We start from the raw sequence: 23,395 nt of genomic DNA, 5'->3' as shown, positions 1-23,395 counted from the left end.
CCTAGGAGGATTATTAGGTAATGAAGGAGAAGCCAGGTTAGAAACAAGTGGATTTGGGTGGTTGAGAAGTTTATTACGGAAGGAACGGTATCTGGTTCTGGCCAAATCGGCAACATTCGTAATACTTAAATACCATTTCTATATTAGAGGCAACTTTATTTTTTCGAGGCCTAGTAGGCTTATCAGGAATTAAGAGGATGTAAGGTTAGAAAGAAGTGGGTTTGGGTGAGGATAGGGTATTTATAGAACGATCGGGCCCGAGTACTATGTACGACCCAATGGAAAGATAAGGTACATAAAAAACATTATGGATGATTTTCTTTGTAACAATGTAATAATTTTGAAACTTAAGGATTTCTAATTCTTAATCTGTTATCTACTTCATGTAATTTGAGATTGAAAAACAATATTCAATGTTGGTAGTTCTTTCGCTTGAATGTTTGAGATATAAAATATCAAGAATGTAATTTAACTAAAACTAAAATAACTATTGTTCTAGTTTTGGTTCAAGCTGTAACCTAAGCTGCTAAATTAGCAACCCTGTAGAGAAAGGAACATGATGCTCGTTAGTAGTCGGTTATTTAGTGTATTTACTATCATTCTATCATTAATGTATTTGATGACACCTTTCGTTCCAAAGTATTATATACGCTAAAACTCCACAGGAGAAAGCCGTAGGTGTACTGCCAGCATTACCATGTTAACGATATAGCTACATCGGACACCCAGGCCTGCCTACATATTGATGGAGCCATCAAGAAGATTCAACGACCAAGAAGAGGAGTTGCATAGCGGTTATGTTCAGCAATGTTTATGGACAGTTTAGGTCAATAGCCTACCCGTAACGATATATTGGTAGAATCAGTTAACGCATACCGAACTCCCACCGGTGTGTTTAAAAAAAACAATGTGTGGGAGGTCATTACAGTTTCATGAATTCAAACGGAAATCGATTCGGTTTTGGTTCATAACTCATGACTTTTTTGTGTAGTTTCTATTTAATGAGTTTCTTTCCTTTTATTAAATCTTACAGTAGGCTGCTAAGTCAACGAACTCTAGCAAATATAACTAACTCCGTACCAAGGAAAAAGATTTATCGTATACATAAATTTCGGCTACAACTGTGAGGACAGCGAATATATCAGAACTGACTGTTCTTTTCTTCTAGTATTGTCCTAGAAATCGTTATTTGTAGTGCGAATATTTGGTGTTTACTTGCTCCAGGGTGATTTGAAACCACGAGATTTGGATACTTACTGAGTGGGAGAATGATGTTGGCTTGAAACAATTTGAGAATGAAGAAACAAAATTGAGGAACTGCAACCTAAGGAAACATAGAGTAAAGGTCATGAGCGAAGGCATTATGAATAATAGAATCTAGAAGGAGTAAAAAGAAAACAATTTAGAAAAATATCACAGACGCCTATTTTACCTCTATCTCACTATTTTATTTACTTTGATAAAGCGACGTATAAGGGTTACTCTGAGAGAAAAAGCTATTAAAAAAAATTAAAAAAAAGTTTAGAAAAATGAAGTGAGCTAAATTCAAGATAAAAATGATGAAATTCTGAATGCCAATGTGTTCAGATACGATACCTAGTCATGAAACAGTGTACGGGGAACACAGACAAGATTCCCATTGATTAAACTTTAAAATTATTATTAGAAATATAAATTAATATCTGAGTGTTGGACATTTTTGGCTACTCGTAACAAAAAAACGGTTAAATTTATGTCGACGTAGGTTTTTTGATTTACAAAGAGCTTTGAGAAGGTTTCAAGAAATGTGAACATGCCAAGCACTACCCTGAAACAAATTATTTGTCAACTTTAAATAGAAAAACAGTTGAACCATTTAAGACCAAATTTTATCTTATATATTTGCTATCTAGAGTCGTCAAAAAGTTAGATATGAGCTTAGGAAACTTCAAATCGGTAGCCATTTAAAAACAAAGTAATTGATAATGTTGAGTTTGAAGGGTGATCTGTGTACTTTGTCCTAAACAAAAAAAAATTGGCCCAGTGGTCAGAGAAAGATTGCAAACTGCACTGTATGAAATTTCCAATCAGCCCCATTTTGAAACAAACGGGTGGATTATAATGTCGAATTCCGAGGACTGGCCTTGGAAGATGGGTAGTTCTGATGCCATATGAATAAAAATAGTTTAGGAGGAAAATTTAGGAAAAAAATGAGTGAGGATTAATTATTTTCTTGGTCAATTATTACAAACGTTCATTAGTACGTAATAATAACACGTGTTTTGTCGTTATTTTATAGAAATGTTAAAAATTATTTATCGGATTGCACATTTTTTCGTTTTATTTTTGTTATGATGATAACTTATATACTGCAAGGTTATTATGAATGTTATACAAAATGAAGAAACCATATAATTACATCTGGAGAAACTATGATTTAAAAACTACGGACTTCCATCGCGGCTTGTAAATGGAGTGCTGTAACATTATATTTATTAATGATTAATGTGCACTCCCTACCATCTTCTCCAATCAATAATCTACAGTTAACTATCTACACCTCATTAGATTTATTAATATTCGCCCAACTGCTAAGCAGTTTGAACCTGACGCAAGCTAGATCATAGACTGACTGAGAAGACATTGAGAAAGTGGGATACCGGTATAATTTAACAAAGTAATCAGTATGGATAGTTCATATAAATTTTGAGCTGACAGTCGCTTGTAAAATGTTAAGCTGAGTTATCGGTTGCCTATTCGTTAGCCTAGTTGTCCGTTGTAAGCTCTCACTAAATGAATTACCTATTGAAACTCTATGAATGGCCCAATGATTGCTAAGTATGAAAGCGCTTTGTGAACTTCCTGATCCTCGAGAGGAAGTGACTTAACAGCTTATGAAACTTGAGTTTTAAAAAATACGGTTATTGATGTTAGCAGTAATTTATTCTAACAATAATGTTTTAGCCAGCCTACAACTCACGCAGATGAAACGGCTGCTACAAGACACGCTGCCACTCCTAACCGAGTCTACAACCCAACCTAGAATTATAAGACTGGTTCGAACTTCGAAGAAAGAAACCTAAACAGCGAAAAACAACACCTTTCTTACACCAGTTAACATTAGTAAGCAACCTATACCATAGATTCTTATTTTATAATTTATTACACTTTTTCTAATACTGTATTATTTTCAGCTGACAGAAATGTTAAACCCCATCCCCAATACCTTGTTTCTTAAAACAAACTAATCCAATATACTTTTCTATAACCTTTATATAACTTTATATTATTAAAACCTGTAATTAAATAAGTCTAATAAACTTGCATAAAACATAAGGATGTAGTAAAATTTCTATCATACAACATAAGAGATAAGAAACCATGATAGAGTAAGAACCCATGATGTTAGAGTAAGAACTCGTGGTGTTAAAATCAATGACCAGGGCTTTGGAAAGGAGCAGGAGCATGGAGTAGCTGGAGAAACATTTTTTTTTTTCAAGGAGCAGTAACAAATCTGGTGGAAAAAAAGATTGTTAGCGTTCCGCTGCTCGATATACAAAAATAGCGCAAGGGACAAACAAGCTCTTGTTTCCAGAAATTTTTGCATATCGGCTTCGAGCTCACATGCCCATCTAACTTGCGCCCGTCTTCCTTTTATTTTTCCTTCAACACACCTAAACAATAATTTCATAATAGGTGAATCCCTAACCATTTTTACTACATTCTTAACCAATATATGTATAAGCATCAACAGGTCCGTCGTCAGGAAGGTTTGGGAGGGTAAAAGCCCCTGGGACGGGTTCTTGGAGGGTACGACAAGAGAGTATTTTTCATATTATTATTATTTTTTTATTGGTCAGCTATACAGACCTTGTATATCTCTGGCCGCCCGATCCTACCTTACTAGTAATTTTGACATACGCGGGGGAGGAGGTTATCTAGAGATAACCAACCTGTTCTAACAATAGTAGGAGGTCAGCCTTCAATCCATGGGCCCGCCACAACAATCAAAAACATCGACAGCTGGATTTGAACCGGCGCTACCAAAGTTCCTAGGTGGCCAAGACCAGAGCCTTAACCACTTGAGTTTCAGACACACGCCTACCTTATTTATTTGTTTATTTTCACCTTCCACTGCCTAATAAGCAATACAGATGTGTAGCAGCAGTTCGATGTTACATATCCATCATCAAACTACTGCTAATAAATCAATTTACAATTTTAATGATTCATGTACAGTTTTCTTACAGGTTTCATCAGTTTTCAGTATTAAGGTTCAATCTTCTGTGCCTCTTCTGTCCGCAGACATTTCATGGGCTGGTCTTCTTCTTTGACGAAGGTTGAAGTGGCTTGGTCCAATAATTCTTTTCCACCCGTATACAAATTCTTTGTAATTTCTTCTCCTCGCTTACTAGCTGAGGGAACTCGTTCTCTGTGAGCGCGTAGAGTCCGGTTTCCCTCAGCAATCTGGCCCGTAATGCATCAAAACCGGTACAGTCTATGATGCCGAGCACATTCTCTGGAACACCACAACTAGAGCATAGGGGGTCGATATCCATCCCGTGGCCATCAAGCTTGGCTCGAAATCCCCCATGCCCCGTCAGAAATTGAGAGAACCAGTAGTCTGGGAAGACCCAATTTGCTTCCATCCGTGACCGAACGGTGGGAAAATATTTTCTTAAGGTAGCACCTTTTGGGTTTGTCGTCCATCGCCGGTTCCACTTTTCGGTGGTGTCTTCCCGGAAAATGGTTTTCCATTCCCTTGGGCTCTCATCAACCCTCACCTGAAGATTTGCCGGCAGACATGCCAAGCCCTCTCACTTTAATTTAAACATCATAATTTCTTCCCGCAGGAGGTAATCCTCCCGTTAAAACTTGCACCGCCTTATGTGAGACACTCCCTCCGTGACTCTAAGCAAAGCCGTCCGTTGGATTCTCGCCAATCTTCTCTTCTGCCGTTGCGAGAGATTCCGGTTCGAGGCGGGGAAGGTATACCTCAGAATACCTATGACCACTCCTGACCCACGACTATCTAGGGCTAAGGGTCTTCAGTTTGCTGTATGTACCTCTTTCGCATCTTTGTTGATTCTGTCTATCCATCTGTTTTTTCCTTCCACGTTGTCTCTTGCCAACTATACTGGCATTAATTGCTGTTCAGAGGCGTCCTGATAGTTTGCTTAACCACCTTGTCTTCATATCATGAGATATTGGCCGACAATTCTCTGCAAGCAATTCACTGTTAGTTTTCCTCCTCCATGTTTCAAGAGTCTGATCACACATACGAAAAAACAGACGAATTATGAATGTGTGATTGTGGTAGAAAAAGACGTAAATCAGCTTGTAATTATCACTACATTAGCTCCTAAAAGATCAGTTGTATTTAAAATATAAAATGGTTAAGTCAGAGATCCTCTATCTCGTATTCTCAAGACTTTTCAAAGTGTTGAGTAAAGTTAAGGAAAATAAATTATTTCTTAACACTTTCAGTGGTTGAGATCAATATCCTAGATTTGCGGAAAAGAGAACATGATGCAGGAAAAGCTTTAAAGGACTCTCAAAATATTTAAAAACTGTAATGGAACGACAGAGGAAGTCGATGCTGTTGTGATCATGCGAAAAAGGAATTCCAAGGAACTGCTCAGTGCATCTGATTGTTCCTTCAGTCATCACCTTTGAATGCAACGCACTTATTATTGATGTTATTGTAAAGCCGAGGTATTTGATAATGTTTACTTTCAGAAACAAAGCAGGCCGTGTCGTTTAGTGCATTTTTCGGCTTGCAATCATACAGTCGGCTTTATACCCATGTACTTGCAAGCCGATTTCTTCTGCTTTGTCTTTTTGAGTCTTTCCATGTCATCTTGGTACAAATCTTTTAACTTCAAGTAGTAGTAAGTATCAGTATTTTAATGTAAACATTATTGTCTTTAGAAAATAAATTTTTCAAGGATTCTTACAATAATTTGTGAAAACAGCCTTTTAAAAACCGATGATGCCAAAAAACAGCAATGAATAAAAAATTTCCGTTATCATGTTTTACGACCGAACGCTTTTCTATCACTAAAGTTCCTTAAATGTTGTTAATTTTAAATAATTAACCATTTTACATTATTTGTAGGGAATAAATACAGCGCGTTCTTCCACACAATTGTGCTAACTGCTTTGAAAGCTAAGTCCATTAGAAAATATTTTTCTTTGTCTTTTCTAATATTGGTTCCATTGAAAATAATATTTATTGTTTTGAATTTTTCTGAATAGACCTGGTTTAAGATATATTTTTGTTTAACCCACGTCTGCCTAGAGTAGAAATAATATGATTTTTTGATGTGTTCTTTTGTTTCTACATTAATTGGTATCAAATTTGCCTAATTTAAAAATTAATTGCAGGTTTTAAATTTTTTTTTTTGGCTCTAAAGTTTAGGCCCACAATGCCTAACTACTATATTGAGTGCACTGTGCACAATCGCCAAAAAACGTTAAGGAGTCACCTTACCAACCTTGTAACTGCCGGGGCACCGGTTTCCGGACTAGGTCAGTTGAATTTTATTTTGTGACGGTCCCAGAGTATAAAAACTCGACCTTACCACTCTGGTTAAAAAAAGGTAGTAACCTGTAGGATAACCCTCGTGTATGAAAAAAATGGCCAGGAAGGTAATAAAAAAAAATTAGCCGTAAAACCTTTTTTTCATTAGACGGCAGCCTTAAAATAACTAAAACTTTAAAGTCTTTTAACTTTAAATTCAGAATAAATCTCTGAAAAAAAAACAGGAAAAAAGATATAACGAAAAGTAAATTTATATGCGTGTAACACAAAATTAAACTGTTTGTCGTATATTATAAAAAAATCAAAAAAATCGTCGAAGCAAAGAAAAGTATCAGATAAGATTAGATTTTGTCTTTATTTATATTAAAATATTTTAAATACATTGCCATGGAAACCCATACACTAACTCGACAACTAAATATTCGGCAACATGCCCATAAAAGAATAATTAAAACGTCTTATCTTAATCCAGTTCTTCCAAGTGACTAGTTTACTCTTAATAATTTGTGTATATTTTTTGACATATTATTTTAAATTTAGTTTTGAATCAATTTCTAGTTTTATTCTTTTGAATGATCACGAAATCATCCCGAAATCACAAAAAAAAATTAACTTTATAAAAGGGATTGAACTTCTACTTGAACAGCTTACATACACATTGATCTATTATCTAGAAGTTCTTTGCGACCCAAAAACTCTTGAATAACCGGCTCAAAATCCTAAAATGCCCTTGAAAAAGGTTAAGAATAGAACAGGTCCTTAAAAATTAAGTGGAAGACAATATAAAAAGGTAAACATTCAATGAAAAATTTCTAAGCAACATTTGCAATGTTCAACCTTCTTCCCGCACTACCCAGGAAAAAAAATTCCGACAGCTCCAAATTTGATAACATTTATTTTTAAAAGGATTCTGTGACTAATGGTAGACTTTCAAGATGCAACATAGTTAGGAACTATTAACGTACCTCCTCTTTTTTTGGCAATCAAGGTAGTAACACACAATATCTTGCTTTTAAATGGTTTCATGGTTAAGATCATCTACCTGTCGACTTTGTAATAATTAAAAGAGCAACAGAATCGGAGATCTATTGATAAACAGCCTTGATGAAGTATCGGGTTCGACGACCAGTTTATAGGAAAACGTAGCGATAGCCGAAGAGATATGATATATTTTAGCAATTGATCTGTTATTATAGCGTACATGGCAACTAATACTCCCAGCCCCGGGCTTTTCTAATTTGCATAGCGGCCGATCCTGTTTGGGTTTTCCGCCGTCAGAGTGTGCGGGTGGCGTTTTATAAGGCCAATCTCCGGGTACCGGCTTCAAACATGTCTCTGGTCTTCTTCAGGGTAAGTAAACTTTTAGCACTTCTTACAGATCTTAATAATTGTTTTTAAAAAGTATATCTGGCCTTAAAAAGTGCTGTTAATTAAGAGGTGATCAATTCAATCGAAGTTATTTTTAAAATCTAAAATGGCAAGTGATAACTTTATACTGTCAATATTTTACCAAAAACGGACAGATTGAATAAAAGACATACAATTTAATTTTTTGAATTAATTTTCTCTCCAATTAAATAATTCATAACCCTAGTGTTTGAATTATTAACTAAAATTTTTGGAGTAGAAAAATACTCTTGAATGATACTGCATTTTTTTTTTTTTTTTTTTTTTTATGAAAATTAGATAATTTTACCGAAGTAATATTCTCTTTAGAACAGTGAAATTTTCTTGGAATAAAATAAAATATCTGCTTACAACCACAAAATTAATTTTCTCAATGGAGTAGTTTTAAGTAATCAAATGTCATCCTATAACTATATCATTATAACTATAATTCTAAACTTTTATTTTTTATGTTTTAATAGAGAATTTAATTTTTTGAAGTGACCGGAATATTTTTTTTTTATTGATCTTTCAATAGGTTTAATAATGAATTTTGTCAATATATTTTGTTGGAACAATTTATTTTTAAAATATTTTTGTTTTAAAAGAATTTGTACTAATATGAAGCTTTAGGCCTAAAATGTTTTATAAAAATAAAAAACACTACGTAAAATGTAAATATATATATATTTAATATATAATTATATAGATTTGCATTTTGTAAAAGACATCATTTTTTTTTTTAAATAAAAACAAATTTTCAGCTAACTTTTCACTATCTTTTAATACAATGAAGCTTTCAAAATGGAACTTACAAAATTAATTAAAAATTAGATACCCCGAATTGTTGATACCAAATTATTAGCACTATTACTGTAATAATTCATACGTGATCATTCTCATACGCATAATTCTCGATGAGTGATTCTGGAATACGTTTTAATGAGAACGTTTTCAACACTTTTTTCTTAAAATTTGAACGAGAATAATAGAATTCTCATTAAAATCCCAAAATTTTATTCAAATAAAATAAAACATATGCATAAACCCGACAACTTAAAATTTTCAATAGAGCAGTTGTGAGTAATAAAATATTATTCTTACTAGTAATTTACTGTTTCTATTTCTTTTTTCCTTATTACTTTTGGTGGAAAAGTTGATGTTTTTAATTTTTTTCAATACATTTAATTGGAGCATTTTTATTGTATTTATATATTTTTTGGACAAAATATTTATTTTTTGAAAAAAAAAAAAATGAAAAAAGAATTCGACCAATGGGAGACAGATCCCTAATTACAGTAACTTTTAATAAAACATGAAGCATCAAGGTGAGATTAATTGATGACTTCTAAACTATATATCTTTTAATAATTTTTATTTGTTAAAGAAAAAATCGTTCAGAGATAACATACATAATAAACCTTCTAGTCCAAGTAAAAATATTTGACAACCATTATATGAGTGAATTTCTTGTAAAATTATAATTTTCATGGTCACAAGCCACAATTATCAATAATTATGATGATTTTAATAAACATCAGATGAAGTAAATTGCTGATTATAGAAATTTACAATGAAAATTTAAAATTAAATGTAACTACAACTAAGTTTGTTTTCTACATCCCATATGGTAGCACTAATGACAATAATTTTATAACACAATAATTTTTAATTTACAATGAAAAAATGTATGAATTGATAGACTTTACTAAAAATGTTCCTCTTGATGAGGTTTTTTTCATTTCCTAAAGTCAAAAAAACTTAGTAAATTAATTTATTTTAACCTATGAGGTAAACAAACTATAATTTTTTATATAGTCCACCCATATTAGGGGAAAAAAGGGATTTTTTTCTTTTTCATACTACCTGTTTATTATAACTTTTATTAGATATACAATAGAGGACCTGGTAGCAGAGCGGACTTGGTGTGGGTCCTACAGAATTTTGTTCAGAACACCAGGTGGTGGGGTTGGAATCCCCACCTGGATGAGTCAGAATTTATTATTTCGCGGAAACCCCCAAAATTAATCCCTGACATTCCTATTTTGGAGCTGTAAAGGTCCTCAATGGAGGACTTGAGCAATAATAAAAAAAAAAAAAGATATAGGATATATAAGGAATGACCAAAAAAAAAATGAATAGATGGAATCAAATTTTATAAATTGGTATTCATATATAGACCCAAGGTTTCTATCCGATTCTTCCTAAAAGGTTCTTACTTTTATTTTTTTCTCAATTCCGTATTCATGAAAACTGGGACAGAATAAAGGTAGAAAATTCTTAGGAGACATTTTGAACTATCTAGTTTCTTTTAAACACTAGACTTTTCAGTCCAAAATAGTTGATCAGATAACAATTAGTTTTGGTGGATGCTGAAGGGATTCTAGTTTAAAGCCTTGGAGTTGAATATAGCAACAAGTATAATTAACAGTGCATGAGAATTAGTTCCTGTTTGTATTACTAATTTAAATTTCAACTAACGACACAATTACAACTTAGTAATTCGTAACTAATTATTTATTAAATAATTAATAAATTGAGATTTTACTTAAAATTGTACATTGTCAACGCCAACTTCAAAACTAATATTTCATGATTATTAAGGGTGAAAATGTACGTGTTGAATCAGTACGATCTCCGAATTAGCACTTAGAAAATTACATGAAAATTGAGTTGGTAGAAGAGAAAGACTAAACAAAAAAAAAAAAATAAAAAAGAAATGCTTTAAATAAAAATTTACCATCAGTTTTAAACAGAACATAAACTACTTAGTATGAGGTATAGTAACTACTTATCATGATCAAATGGAGTTTGTATTTATTATATTAAAGCTAATTATTTAAGCAGTGAATATCTTTTAAAAAAACTGTTCAAAATAAGAGTTACATTAGATCAAGAGTTATGATTTTTTCCGTAATAATACATATGGATTATAATTATTAAAAACAGAAGAATTTTGAGGGCAGCGAATTTCGGGAGAAATTTTTTGAAAATTAATTTAAACAGATTTTTAAATACTAAAATGAATAAATAAATAATAATTATAATAATATTGTGGACCACTAGGACCCATAAAAGGGTCATGGGTTCAGTAATTGGTAAGGAAGTACTGTTTTGTAAAACAACGGTTGTACAAGGAGGTGATTTTTTCAATATCACGAACAACCACCAGTTTATTCTCCAATTAAGGGTTTCCAGGTTAAGAGGCTGGGTGGACCCCAGAGGGCTGACTCACAGCTACAGTGAAACAGAAAATAATTTTGCACAAAGTTATTACCACAACCGGATTCGTACTCAGGTCCTTGGAGTAACTAGCATAGTACCTTACCACTGTGCTACCGCGATACCTTATAACCGATATCGCGCTTCTATAATAAATAAACTAAAATAAAATTAGAAAAATACTGAGAATATGCCTGGTATGTGAGGTAGGTTAAACTAAGTATTGTTTATAAACTGATTGATAAGGATGTAATATATAGTACGAATTGAATACAACTAGGATAAGTAAAATAGTGGATGAAAGTAGGTAATTTAACCTAATATGATTAAAGTAAATTGATTGGTGCATAGTGTTTCCCTAATCAATTATATTTTATAAGTTGATAGACTAATATATATTTTTCATTATCAATATTCAATGATTGGATTGTAATTGAAAGTGTTAATAAATAGATATCTCTAAGAATGGCCAGATAGGCCGAAACGTAGGAGTTAAGAAAATAAACATGTTGGGACTGTATGGATATTTCATTGTTGTAATTAATAAGAAAAAAAAATGTTTCTGCCTATTGATTTTTCGATCTTAATTCAATTAATAAAAAGACTTTAGATGTTATGAGATAAAATTTAATTCCAAATATATTAACTAAAATACTGTAACGAAACTGTTGATGCTTATTAGGGAGAGGAATTGAATAATGGACTATTAAATAATGCTTCCTAAAAATCCTCTTTCCGACTCTACATTAAATGATAATAGAAAGAAATGTTATAAACTAACAACTAATCTCTGTAGTTCATGCATTACTTTTATTTTTATTAACGTTTTAATAACAATAGGATTTTTTTTTTTTAGTAAAATATACAATCATTCATGCTGGTCAGATATTAAAAGTTTTTGACTAATTTCACAGAGCATACTTATTTTCCTTTATACAAGGAGATGATAGTTCTCTTTTTACAAGATTGTGACAAAGCTTTGTGTCCTTGTGGATGCCGCTACGGAGATAGTGCGTCCCGGGGACACGTAGCCTATTCTAAGGGCAATGTCGTTAGGTACTATTGTACTATCGCATGAATTGCTCCCGCATTTTTTTTAAGTAGGTACAATGCCATAATAAGAATTATAAAAGAAAAGTAATGAGGTCACGGTAGTATTTGCATTCAGTTATCGAGAAGCGTATAAATAAATGTTTTTAAAATAGCTATTACATTAATATTAAGCTATTTACATTAATATTAGCTAAACAACTACTATATTTTGGCACTCGTTATGATTTCTAAGATCCGTCAATACACATTATAGAACAGATCTCAAAGAGGCTCAAAGAGTTATTTGCCAGAATAACTGAGTCGCTAATAGAATAAAGCAATAATGAACTGTTTATATCCCGCTGATTTCCTTCGTTTATGGATTTACTAGAGCCTCGGGAAAGCACACCACAAATTACTCCCACCATATTAAGTAAAATAAATTGTGAAGCATACGTATTGTGAGTTTTTCAGGTAATAAATAACAAATATATTGTTACATTATTTGTATAGCTTGTTTTAAGTTTCCTAAAAGTGTAAGAATATTATAAGCTAGGCCCAACAAAACAATAAATATTATGTTCTGAATTTAAGTTGTTGTTGTTGTTTATTGTTGCTTAAAGGCGTAAAACCCTCTGGTCATCAACGCTTATAGCATGCTAAAAGTTTTGTAAAAATTAATAATAAATAAAAAAAAATAATAAATTAAAAAAAAATTGAAATCGAAGAGGAGTTATAATTTAGAAGGAAGGCGAAGTGCTTTTAAAAATTCAAACACTAATGTAATTTTAGCTTCCTCATCTGTGAGAGCTTCTGATAAATTTGGGGTCAGTCCTATCCTGTTTATTGTTGGCAAATAGTGAGTACATTCTTGAAAAATATGTCTAATCGTGAGAATGGACTGACAATATTTGCACGGTGGAGGAGGCAGTTTTCTGATCAGATCAGAGTGCGTGAGGAGAGTATGACCTATTCTTCTATCTGAATATTAAGTGTCTCACTAATGTGTAACTAGTCAATCCTTATTCGTTGTTGCAAGATCATGTCTTTTTCCAGTTCTTTATTCATAAGCTCGGAAGGATGTGGGCCAAAATCAGCTTTTATGAAATCATTGTTTACCATTATTTTGTTTTTATTTCGGTCGCCAGAAATATGTATATATATATCAAAAGATTTACACGTGGCTATCTTCTTCGCGATCGTGGGCCAACCTTTTAAATATATTGAATAGCTTATGGCATTAAAATTTAAAGACAGAATAAAAAATTTTTGTTATTCATGTAAAAATAGGGAAAATAGATTAATAGTCTACACAAGGGAATTCAAAAAAGAAATTTAACTAGGAACTCAATTTTTTTTTTTACAGAAGTACCTTAATTTAAATTAAAAAACAATTTTTTTTTAAAATATGTTTTTTAAAATTTAACTAACCAAATACTAACAAAACATTTTAAAGCTAAAAAATTGATATAGTTAAATCTCTGAGCACTAGGACGCGATTGAAGGAAAAGCCATCCCAATCCACAAGCTTTCAATTCAATATTAAATTTCATTTCAATTTTTTTTTCAGATGAGAGAAAGAAGTTGCATTTACTACTAAATTATTTAATATTCAAATTATAAATTTATCAATATTGACGGTGTTCTTAAACATTTAATCGTACACTGTACGACTGTAGAGGTCTAACAATCGTTTGTTAACAAACATCTATATCATTTGTCTAAACCGAGACGTCTATGCAATTATCCGTGATGGAACTACAAAATAGAGAAGGCAAACAGTAGCCCAGTTCCAAAGAAGATAAACCACTTCGTGGGATCACGACCCGATTCAGGAAGTGCAGTCCAATAGGCCTATTGTGCACTGAATCTTTAAACAGGGATCCGTTCTTGTTGAATGAATCGTTCAAACAGTGTTCGTGATATCAAATCACACTACTTAAATCATTAGTTAATTGAGTGTTCAGTACTGGAATCATTTTAATAATATTGAAATAACTGAAATTGACTGATTTATACAGAAATAATACTATTTGTCTCAAATAAGGACAATACTAATAATATTGAAGGAATTAATTCACAAAGTATATAAAGATAACATACGATATAGGATATATAAGGAATGACCAAAAAAAACTGAAATTGACTGATTTATACAGAAACAATACTATTTGTCTCAAATAAGGACAATACCAATAATATTGAAGGAATTAATTCACAAAGTATATACAGATAACATAAATAAATAAAATAATTAATAGAGGAAATATTAATATTTAAAAAAAATTAAACAAGTTAAAATACTCACATGTGATATAGCTCCAGAAGATCCCAGTGCTTCTGTCACAACCACGTCATCGGTATTGTAGAGAATGAGCAAGGGCGCGATAGTCGCAGACCCTCAACACTGAAAGACCAATTAGCATTTTAAAGTACATTATTTTATGGTACTATTTCATATTATTATTTTCCACCCTAATTGAACAAAATAAAAGGGTGGTTGATTTAGAAAAAATATTTTAGTGCGGCCAATTATAGCTATAGAAGTATAATCAGTTTTTCACGGCAAAATAATTTCTCCGTTCATTTTAGAAGTAAAAAATCGAAATTTTTAGTAATTCATCTCTGGATTAAAAGATCCAGACCCATCCAAGGGCTAACAATTTATTGCGGATGACTAAGTGGGGGGCAAGAGTTGTCATGATGGAAGACGACACCCTTTCGATTTGACAGTTCTGAGCGTTTTCTTCGAATTGATTCATCCAATTTTGTTAATTGTGAGCAGTATAGAGTGAAATCGATCGATACACCTGGTGGAAACAGCTCATAAAAAATCACACATTTGAAATCCCACCATACTGAAAGCAATGTCTTCTTTAGGTGCAATCCCACTGTAGATGTAGGTTCCGGGAGGTTCGTTGCTGGATCTCCAAATTTTTTTCGCAACACATTATCGTAGACAGTCCACTTTTCATCCCTTGTAACAAGTCTTTTAACAAATGGATCGTTTTCTTGACGCTTCTGCAGTGAATCACAAATGGAAATGCGTGTTGCCAAGTTAGCGTCGGCCAGAGGGTGGGGGACCCAAACATAAAGCCTAGAAACGTATCCGAGCTTCCGCAAATGATTTTGCTTGTATGTGATACGTCTAGGACCTATGCAATGTCTCTCACTGATTGCAATGGATTTTGATCGACTATCGCCTCAACATCAATGGTTTCAATTTCTTTTTGTCGACCAGGTCGTTTATGTCAAAATTCCCTGCTCGAAATTTGGCAAACTAATTTTGGCACCTGCACTCTATTAAGGAATTATCCTCATAGACCACGCATAATTTTTATTTGCCTCTGCAGCTCGCTTTCGTTTTTTGAAGTAATAAAGCAAAATATGCCTATAATGCATTATATTTCCGTCCATCTTCTCAGCTGGATCACAAACACAGTACTGACCTAATCTTTACAAGTGTCAATATACATAACTGTTTACTTATTACAAATAGGATAAACAATCCTCTGTTGGGATTAATTGCATCAGAAAAATGTGACATATTATAAACAAAACATGAATACAAAAACCGGAAGGTCTTTTCAACCCTATAGAAGGTGTGTAACTGTCTTTTTATTTCTCACTCAACTATTTTCTACAAAATATGCTATTTTATTGTTAAAATTTAATTAGTGTCTTTCAAACTTTTAATGTATAAGTTGAAACAAAAAATATTTTTTAAAAAATAGTTTTTTCAGTATATTCCATTATTCCAGCGTTCATGGAGAATGCATGAGGGTAACTTTAAGATCCGCTGGCGTATGCTTCGCTGGCTTTGCTGAGATTAAAAAGAATATGACAAAATTGGTATTTTTTTTTGTGTGTGTGTTGATAAACGTTATAACTACATTAAGAGCATTGGGTGTGTGTTATTTACGCGAAACTTAATTAAATGAAATTATGAACATGTTGTAGTTCAAGGAAAAAAATCATGAAACCAAATAAAGGAATTTTATTACATTTTGATGTGATATTTAACTGGATTTCTCTAAATATATAATTTGATAAATAAACAGTTAATGGAGTTTCAAGCAATATAGCAACAATCTTTGAGTACAAGTAAGACATAAATGTCAGTTATGAAAGTGAAGTGGATGTATTATTTAATATTTGCCATAAGCCACAAGTAACAAATACTTAATTAATCATTTAGACACCGGTAAGGAAGTCCAGATCGAAAGATAGCTCTCCTACACAGTGGGTTTTTCATGTAACTAATTACATTGTCAACCAGGTCATTTAATAACAATCAATCATATTTTGAGATTCTTTGCTAAGAGTGAAGTTAAGTAAGGCCAGTTATATATCAAAAATTTTGACGACCTTAATTTAGGAAAATCACTCGCCACCCTTCCCAGAAAGAGGGTAAAAAATATATTTTGAGATACATCCTAAATATAAAAAAAAATATTATAAAATTTATGATCCTCCAGTAGTAAATTTCAAGTATCTATCCTAAAAGATTTCTGTTTTTTAAAGACTATGCTAATAAAAAAATAATAATAAACAAGTAAATAAAATGAACGAATGTAATTTTTTTTTCTTTAAATAAAAATAATATTTAAATATATATTAAGCCTAATGTCCTATAGAGAATTCTGTAGCTATCAAACAAAAGACCTTCAGTACGACGGCTTATGCATGAGAAGAATCTGAACTATTCCAAAAACATCTGTTCTAATCACAAGGAACATTTCGTAAATCAAATTCAATCAGATGTCACATTAATAAGAGTTACCATTAATTCGGTAGAAAAATAAATCTAACTACATAATTACTCACAAATATCTAAATATTTGCACCCATGACAGATATTTGACAGATGACAGATATTTGACCCATTGACAGATATTTGCACCCATGAAATATTTGACATGCTAATACAGTTATATTTATTTAAAAGCCAACTAAAAAAACAAAGAAATTATATCTACATATATGATCATACTAATGTTTAATGGTTTCGAATATGGCTGTTTGTAGCCGAGCGAGTTGAGACGTCGGTCTAATCAGCCTCAGAACTGCTGAAGTTCGGGTCCGGCCTGGGGGGTAGACTTTTATTTTGTTCATTCCTACGGAATGATAACTTGGCCCCCTCGAACATGGTTAGAATAGGTTGGTTACCTTTAGATAACATCTTCGCATGTGAGAATTGACCAGGTTTTTTTTTTTTTTTTTACGGTAATAAAAAAAGTAATTTCGAATGATTTGTAGGATATTTGATGCAAGTTGACTTGTGAATCTAGGCGACTAAACAACGACTAAAGTTCAGTTTTCTTCATAAATATTATTGATATAGTGGAGTCTTGCCGATTGATCGTTCATAGTAACGTTTCTCTCATTAACTAGATCTCAAGATGGCCAAAAATTTAGGGAGAAAACACATTTATTTTAGTAAATAAAAAACATAGATCATTTTTATTTTACGTATTTTATCAGGGATTGGTTGATAAAATAGTACTGGATTTATTTACTGATTGTATATGGAGCGGGATAGCCTAGTGGTAAGGAACTATGCTATTAACTCCAAGGACCAGGGTTCGAATCCGGCTGTGGCAGATAATTATTTATTCTGTTAATATAGCCGTGAGCCAACCATGTGGGTTCGGCTTCAGAAGTCCACTCAGCCTCATAAAGTGGGTACCCTTAAGTCGGAAAAAAATGACTGTTGAGCGTAATTTTGACCAAATAATCTCCTTGCCCGACCGTTGTAAAAGTAATTCCTTACAAAGTACTGAACCCTTGACCCTTTATGGTTAGTAGTGGTACAGATTTATTTATATATACGCACTTATTTACAACAAATACAAGTTGAAATAGTACTCTCTGAACTCTCAGAAATCAAGGACTAATTTGAATTTTTTTTTTAAATACAATTTCAAATAAATTACAAAATCATTTCAATAAATAAAGGGGGGAAATACAAAACAAGAAAATAACAACAGGATCCTGAACTTGACACGAAACGGGAAGCGTGTTACAAGGCTGCCTGGATGTTTGCAAAATTGGCCCGCCCAACGTTTTATGTATATCTTAGCAGCTATGAGGTTCAATGAACTAAGAAATTATAACAGAGGACCACTTTACATGTAAATATTTATTCAAAATATTATTTATGAATGCTGAATATTAAATTTATTTATATCTATTATATCTCTATATTTATTATATTTATTATATCTCGAGTCATATCTACTCGATTTTTTAAAAATATTTGTTTGAAGATTTGTTTCATGATCGAACCTATCTGTAGACAATGTAAAAATCTCAAATTCGATGCATGTATGATATTTTTAGGGAGGATTTCATCGCTTTATACAGAAATAAGCCATTTTCATTCTATTTTTAGATATGAAGAAGGTGGTATATGCAACCACATTTTGTTTATGAGCGAATACAGCTCTTCGATTGGGTTTAAATATAAATTTATGGCCTGGATGAGTTCCTATAACAACTGTGTAAGCATATTCAAGACACTTTTTCATTTTACATATGAATGTCAAATAATAAATTTAGTTGAATGGGTTCCATATTATCAACATTGCCACTATCGAACAATATTTTCTGAACGAGAAAAAAAAAAAAAAAATGAAATTCTATCATAACGGTAAGGGAACTAATACTAATAATACTTTCGCGTAATTGTACCTTTTGTTCGCTAGGTTTAAATTTCACCAAACCTCAACAGATATTCGAATCATGGCAAAGATTTTCGCGAAAATGTGGAGTATTGGAAAATTTTAAACGTTTCGAGATTTTTTTTTATCAAATTGCACGTATTAATCTTTTTGGGTTAAATATTGATTTGTTTCTTCATAAAATTCGATGCTTGAACTTATTTTCATATATTATATACACACAGGTGTATATATGCTAATATTTATTCATTTTATTATTTTTTCCTAATTTAATTTATTGTTTAAAAGTGGCAAATTTGAGGTAAAACAGTGCATTGATTAACATATGGAGTGTCGAATTCACCGAATTAAAAGAAAAAAATTAACAACATAGGTGAAGGAATAGTATTAACCAGTTATTTCAGTTAACTAAAAAGTCTCTCAAGAATAGGTTTGTTACAAAGAACGTTCAGTGTTTGTTGTTTTCTTAGATTCCCACTCCACCCTTATTCTTCCGTCTGAATGAGTTGTGACTGGTGGAAATTTCAATTTTTTTGTTTGTTATTTGATAATATCTATATATATTATTTAAATAGAAATTAAACAGACAATCTATGGACCAGGTAAATATTAATACATACATTTTTAAAAATACCTTTTAATGTTTTTCTGTATTGACTTATTAGTGGTTAGTTTTCTGGTTAATGGTATTTTTATGTGGCAATACACAATTGAAAAGCTAAGCAGAACAATGTCGTTTATAGTCAGAATTAATTAAAGAGAAGGGAACATATCTAATGTGAGAGATCTCAAAGAGGTAAATTAGTAATGGTTTATTTCCTAGTTGATTGGATGCTATTTAGTTGTCTAATAATACCACTAATTATTATAAATTTTCGAAATATAAAAATAGGTATGAAGTTTACAAGGCCTCCTTCGATATACTCTAAATAAGTATATTCATAATATAATTGATTACATCCCTATCATTAGTTTTCAAATACTGAAATGAAAAGTATCGTTAAGAAATTGGACTTTTATAAATTAATAATATTTCTTTTAGTACAGAAACATCCAATTATGAAGATAAATGAATTAATTTAACTTAACTACCTAATTGAACACAAGAAAAGGGTGGGCGATCGACAAAAATATTTTAGTGTAGCCAATTATAACGATAGATGTATAATCAGTTTTCCGCAGCAGAGTAATTTCTCCGTTCATTTTATAAGTAAAAATCAAAGCTTTTAGTAATTCGCCTCTCGATTAAACTTCCTCCAGTAAATTAAAGTTTATTAATTTTTCTTTCTTGGAATAAGGAAAGTTTTTTAAAGAAAAAAATCATCTGAGATGGGGTACAGGGGTACAGTCGTATTAAACTCCATAACATAGTACATCAATATTAGCAAATAAAAAACCGACTTCAACATTTTCTTAATGTGGAAGGTGGGTAACTAAATACTATGGGAAACATCCAATTACGAAGATAAATGAATTAATTGAACTTAACTATCTAGTCATACAATAATCCACACCCTTTGTACATCTTACTAACAGATTCCTCATACCCATTGTTCACCAAGAGGTTACCCAACGGACACGACACATCGGCCCGTAGAATATGTCAGCGTTCCCTGAGATGCCATCAGGACACAGACGATGGTTATTCATTAGCTAGTTGATCAACAGTTCCCCTCTAATCAGCTATCCACTCTACATACAATATACCAGCCTTATCTCACAGCAGCCCACGTCACCTTTTGTCTCAAGATCAAAAGATTCGGTAATACAATATAATCGTTTAATATTAAATCAAAAAAGACATACATATGTTCTGATCATTTATTCTTTAATCATTAACCATCGTTTTTTCTTGAAAAAAAAAAAAGACGTCTGTTGCCGTTGAAAAGACTTGAGCAGACTGCATCAGCAGTGCAGTAAAACTATGGTCATCAGTCCTAGTCGGGACTAAGACATCAGTGTTTAAGCAGGAGGGCTGTTTCACCCGAAATGTATAAAAGAAAAACAAGCAACAATAATTTTACTCATTTATTAAGTAGAAACTTAGATACAATACAAAATTAATAGATAGCTGATATGTATATTCACGTTCTATATGGCGAAGTAAAATATATAAACAATCATGAATATTAAATAAATTTTAATAAATAAAAATTGTTGAAAAATATATAAATAATTGTTTAAGAAATTATTTCTTAAAATTTATTTAATATTCATGATTGTTTATATATTTTACTTCGCCATATAGAACGTGAACATACATATCAGCTATCTATATAATTATAAATAATTTTTAAAAAATAATAAATAATTTTTTAAAAATTTATATATTTCTTTTTAATTAAATAATTTAAAAAAAATTAGATAGATTTAGTTAAAGTGTAAGTTTTATGTTTTTAAAACTAGTCACGAAGTTAGTTACTCGTGTTTTGTTTTCGTTAACAGAATTTAGGATTTTATTTAGTTTAACATCGATTAATCTGAAAACCCGGTTAAGCTGAGTTCTTAGTACTTTTGGTTCAGTCAAATTAGAGGCTTAAACCAAACATAAATAAAGAAGCAACCTTCTGTATATTGTTTAATATTATCAGTATCTCATCTCCTTAGATGATCTAAGTCTCACGGAATTGAACGTCGGGTGTGTGAAGCAGGGGAGAGAAAGGAGAAAAAAAACGTATAATTAAGGGGTTTTATATAAGAGGGTGAGACAAAAATGTATTCTTAACAAAATTGAATTTGTTAACAATGTGGTTGAATAACTTTTTTTTTCTAAACTATGTATTTTCCGCAGTATGGAGGAGACAAATAATAGTCCGGTCAAATTAGACACCAGACGCTAACATTCAAAAAATAAACCAGAGACCAGTTTTAAATTGTTTAGTAACATGAGAACATGCGATTAAGTTACGTAGGTCTGCGCATCGCGTTTGGAATGGAGAGAAGAGACAGATGTAGTTAAATTAGAGTTTTTATCAATTTTTTTCTAATTTCTCGATAGTTATTGGGTGAAATAAGATCTAAACGAAATAAAAGTACATTAAGTTTCCTAAAAACGCCGTCTTACAATTGTTTTTATTTTTAAATAATTTAGTTTCTAAAATACGGGAAAGCCAGGTGTACGGAATACACATCATTGACAAATTAAAATTAATTATGACTATTTAGTCCAAATAAATACCGAGAAATATAAATTTGATTTTTTTTTTTTTAAACGATTAGTTGAATGGGCGATACCTAACGCTCGCAGTTAGCTGATCATTAAATAAAAAAATTATTATACATCTAAAATTTCTAGATTCTTCAAGAATAATATTAGTAATAAAATATGCACCAATTAAGTAAAAATAATAATTAATGCTTCATTCTGGAGATATCTATATAATCATAAAAATTGTAGATTTTTTTTACTTGAGAAACACATGAGTAATATTTTGATTTCTAACAAAAAACCTTTGATAAAATAAAAAATATTTACAAATGGACATTGTTTATTGTTGCTCCAAGCTACAGTTAATTATAATTATATAATTGTAGTCATACGCCTTCATAATATTAAGATGCCATATTAATTATAAACAAAACTGATGCCAACAGCGTTTGATGCTATTGGAGGAGAAAAAGTCAGTTATTTCACCCAATTTTTTATTACTTTAATGAAAACTGAGCATAGTTACTAGCCAAAATTGATGAGTCTGCCAAGTACAGTAAAAAATAGCAGCTGTCTCTAAAGATTAAAAAAAATAATTTTTTTATAGGAGCTTTTTATCTTTAAAACTCCCTATAACACTAGAAATCCTAATAGAACATAATTTAAAGTTCATTTAATTTGCTAAAATATGAGCACTAATAAAGCTATGCACATTCAATAGTTCTCGAGATACAACATTTTAAAAAGCAATATTTTAATGTTACTTTAAAATGTTTAAATAATAATTCTTAAGTAAGCATGATATTTCGGTATATTTTTCAAAATCCTTGAAATGTTGATATCATCATAATCGTAAGCGATAACATTTCAATAGCTAAAAGGGTGCTATGAAAACTGATTTAATTATTTTTATCGACTCTTATAATCATAATAAAGTAACATACTGGCATAAATCATATTTATATTATATTAGACATACATGTTGATCATACTTATAATGCCTCCTGAAATGTTTTAACATTCCTTCAAAGAGCTACTCTACGCATAATCACTCGATGACGGGAGCATGTGATTTAATTTTGGACAGGTCGTAATCTTCTTTCTCGTGGTCGAATAATCCGTTAAATCTAATCCGCTACGAGGTCATTCTCGCTCTTCACTTGTGCAAGCGGTCCAGCCGAGGTGATGCAAGCAGCTAAGGATACAGTAATTAGATCTTATTCATCACTGTCTGCAGGCAGTCAGTTCTGGGAAGAGTAGTGATGATATCATGGAGTGTTGGAGATAAGAGAGGTAAGAGTGCATGTAAAAGTTTCGGAAAAATACTTTAATGAAAATGATACAACTAAAAAGGATAAAAAGATTTAAGATGACTAAGTTCAGAAATGATTACATCGTCGG

At 31.6% G+C, this 23,395-nt stretch overlaps 2 protein-coding genes across 2 annotated transcripts in view; one reads left to right on the top strand and one right to left on the bottom strand.

Annotated features, from left to right (window-relative positions):
* The window catches only part of LOC106687224 (uncharacterized), a 214,042-nt gene that overhangs the window by 148,882 nt on the left and 41,765 nt on the right, over window positions 1-23,395 (bottom strand). Inside the window, exon 2 of the mRNA XM_067052277.1 lies at window positions 14,472-14,570. The gene's annotated coding sequence lies outside the window, so the exon portion shown is untranslated. The remainder of the gene's footprint in view (window positions 1-14,471; window positions 14,571-23,395) is intronic.
* The window catches only part of LOC106687231 (adult-specific rigid cuticular protein 15.7), a 55,764-nt gene continuing 40,161 nt past the window's right edge, over window positions 7,793-23,395 (top strand). The window contains exon 1 of the mRNA XM_067052279.1: window positions 7,793-7,873. Coding sequence (XP_066908380.1) covers window positions 7,853-7,873 — 21 coding nt within the window. The 5' untranslated portion in view covers window positions 7,793-7,852. The remainder of the gene's footprint in view (window positions 7,874-23,395) is intronic.

This window comes from Halyomorpha halys, unplaced genomic scaffold (genome assembly GCF_000696795.3).
Source record: "Halyomorpha halys isolate HHAL.00 unplaced genomic scaffold, Hhal_1.1 Scaffold932.1, whole genome shotgun sequence".
NCBI lineage: Eukaryota > Metazoa > Arthropoda > Insecta > Hemiptera > Pentatomidae > Halyomorpha > Halyomorpha halys.
This window is presented reverse-complemented; position numbering and strand designations above follow the sequence as displayed.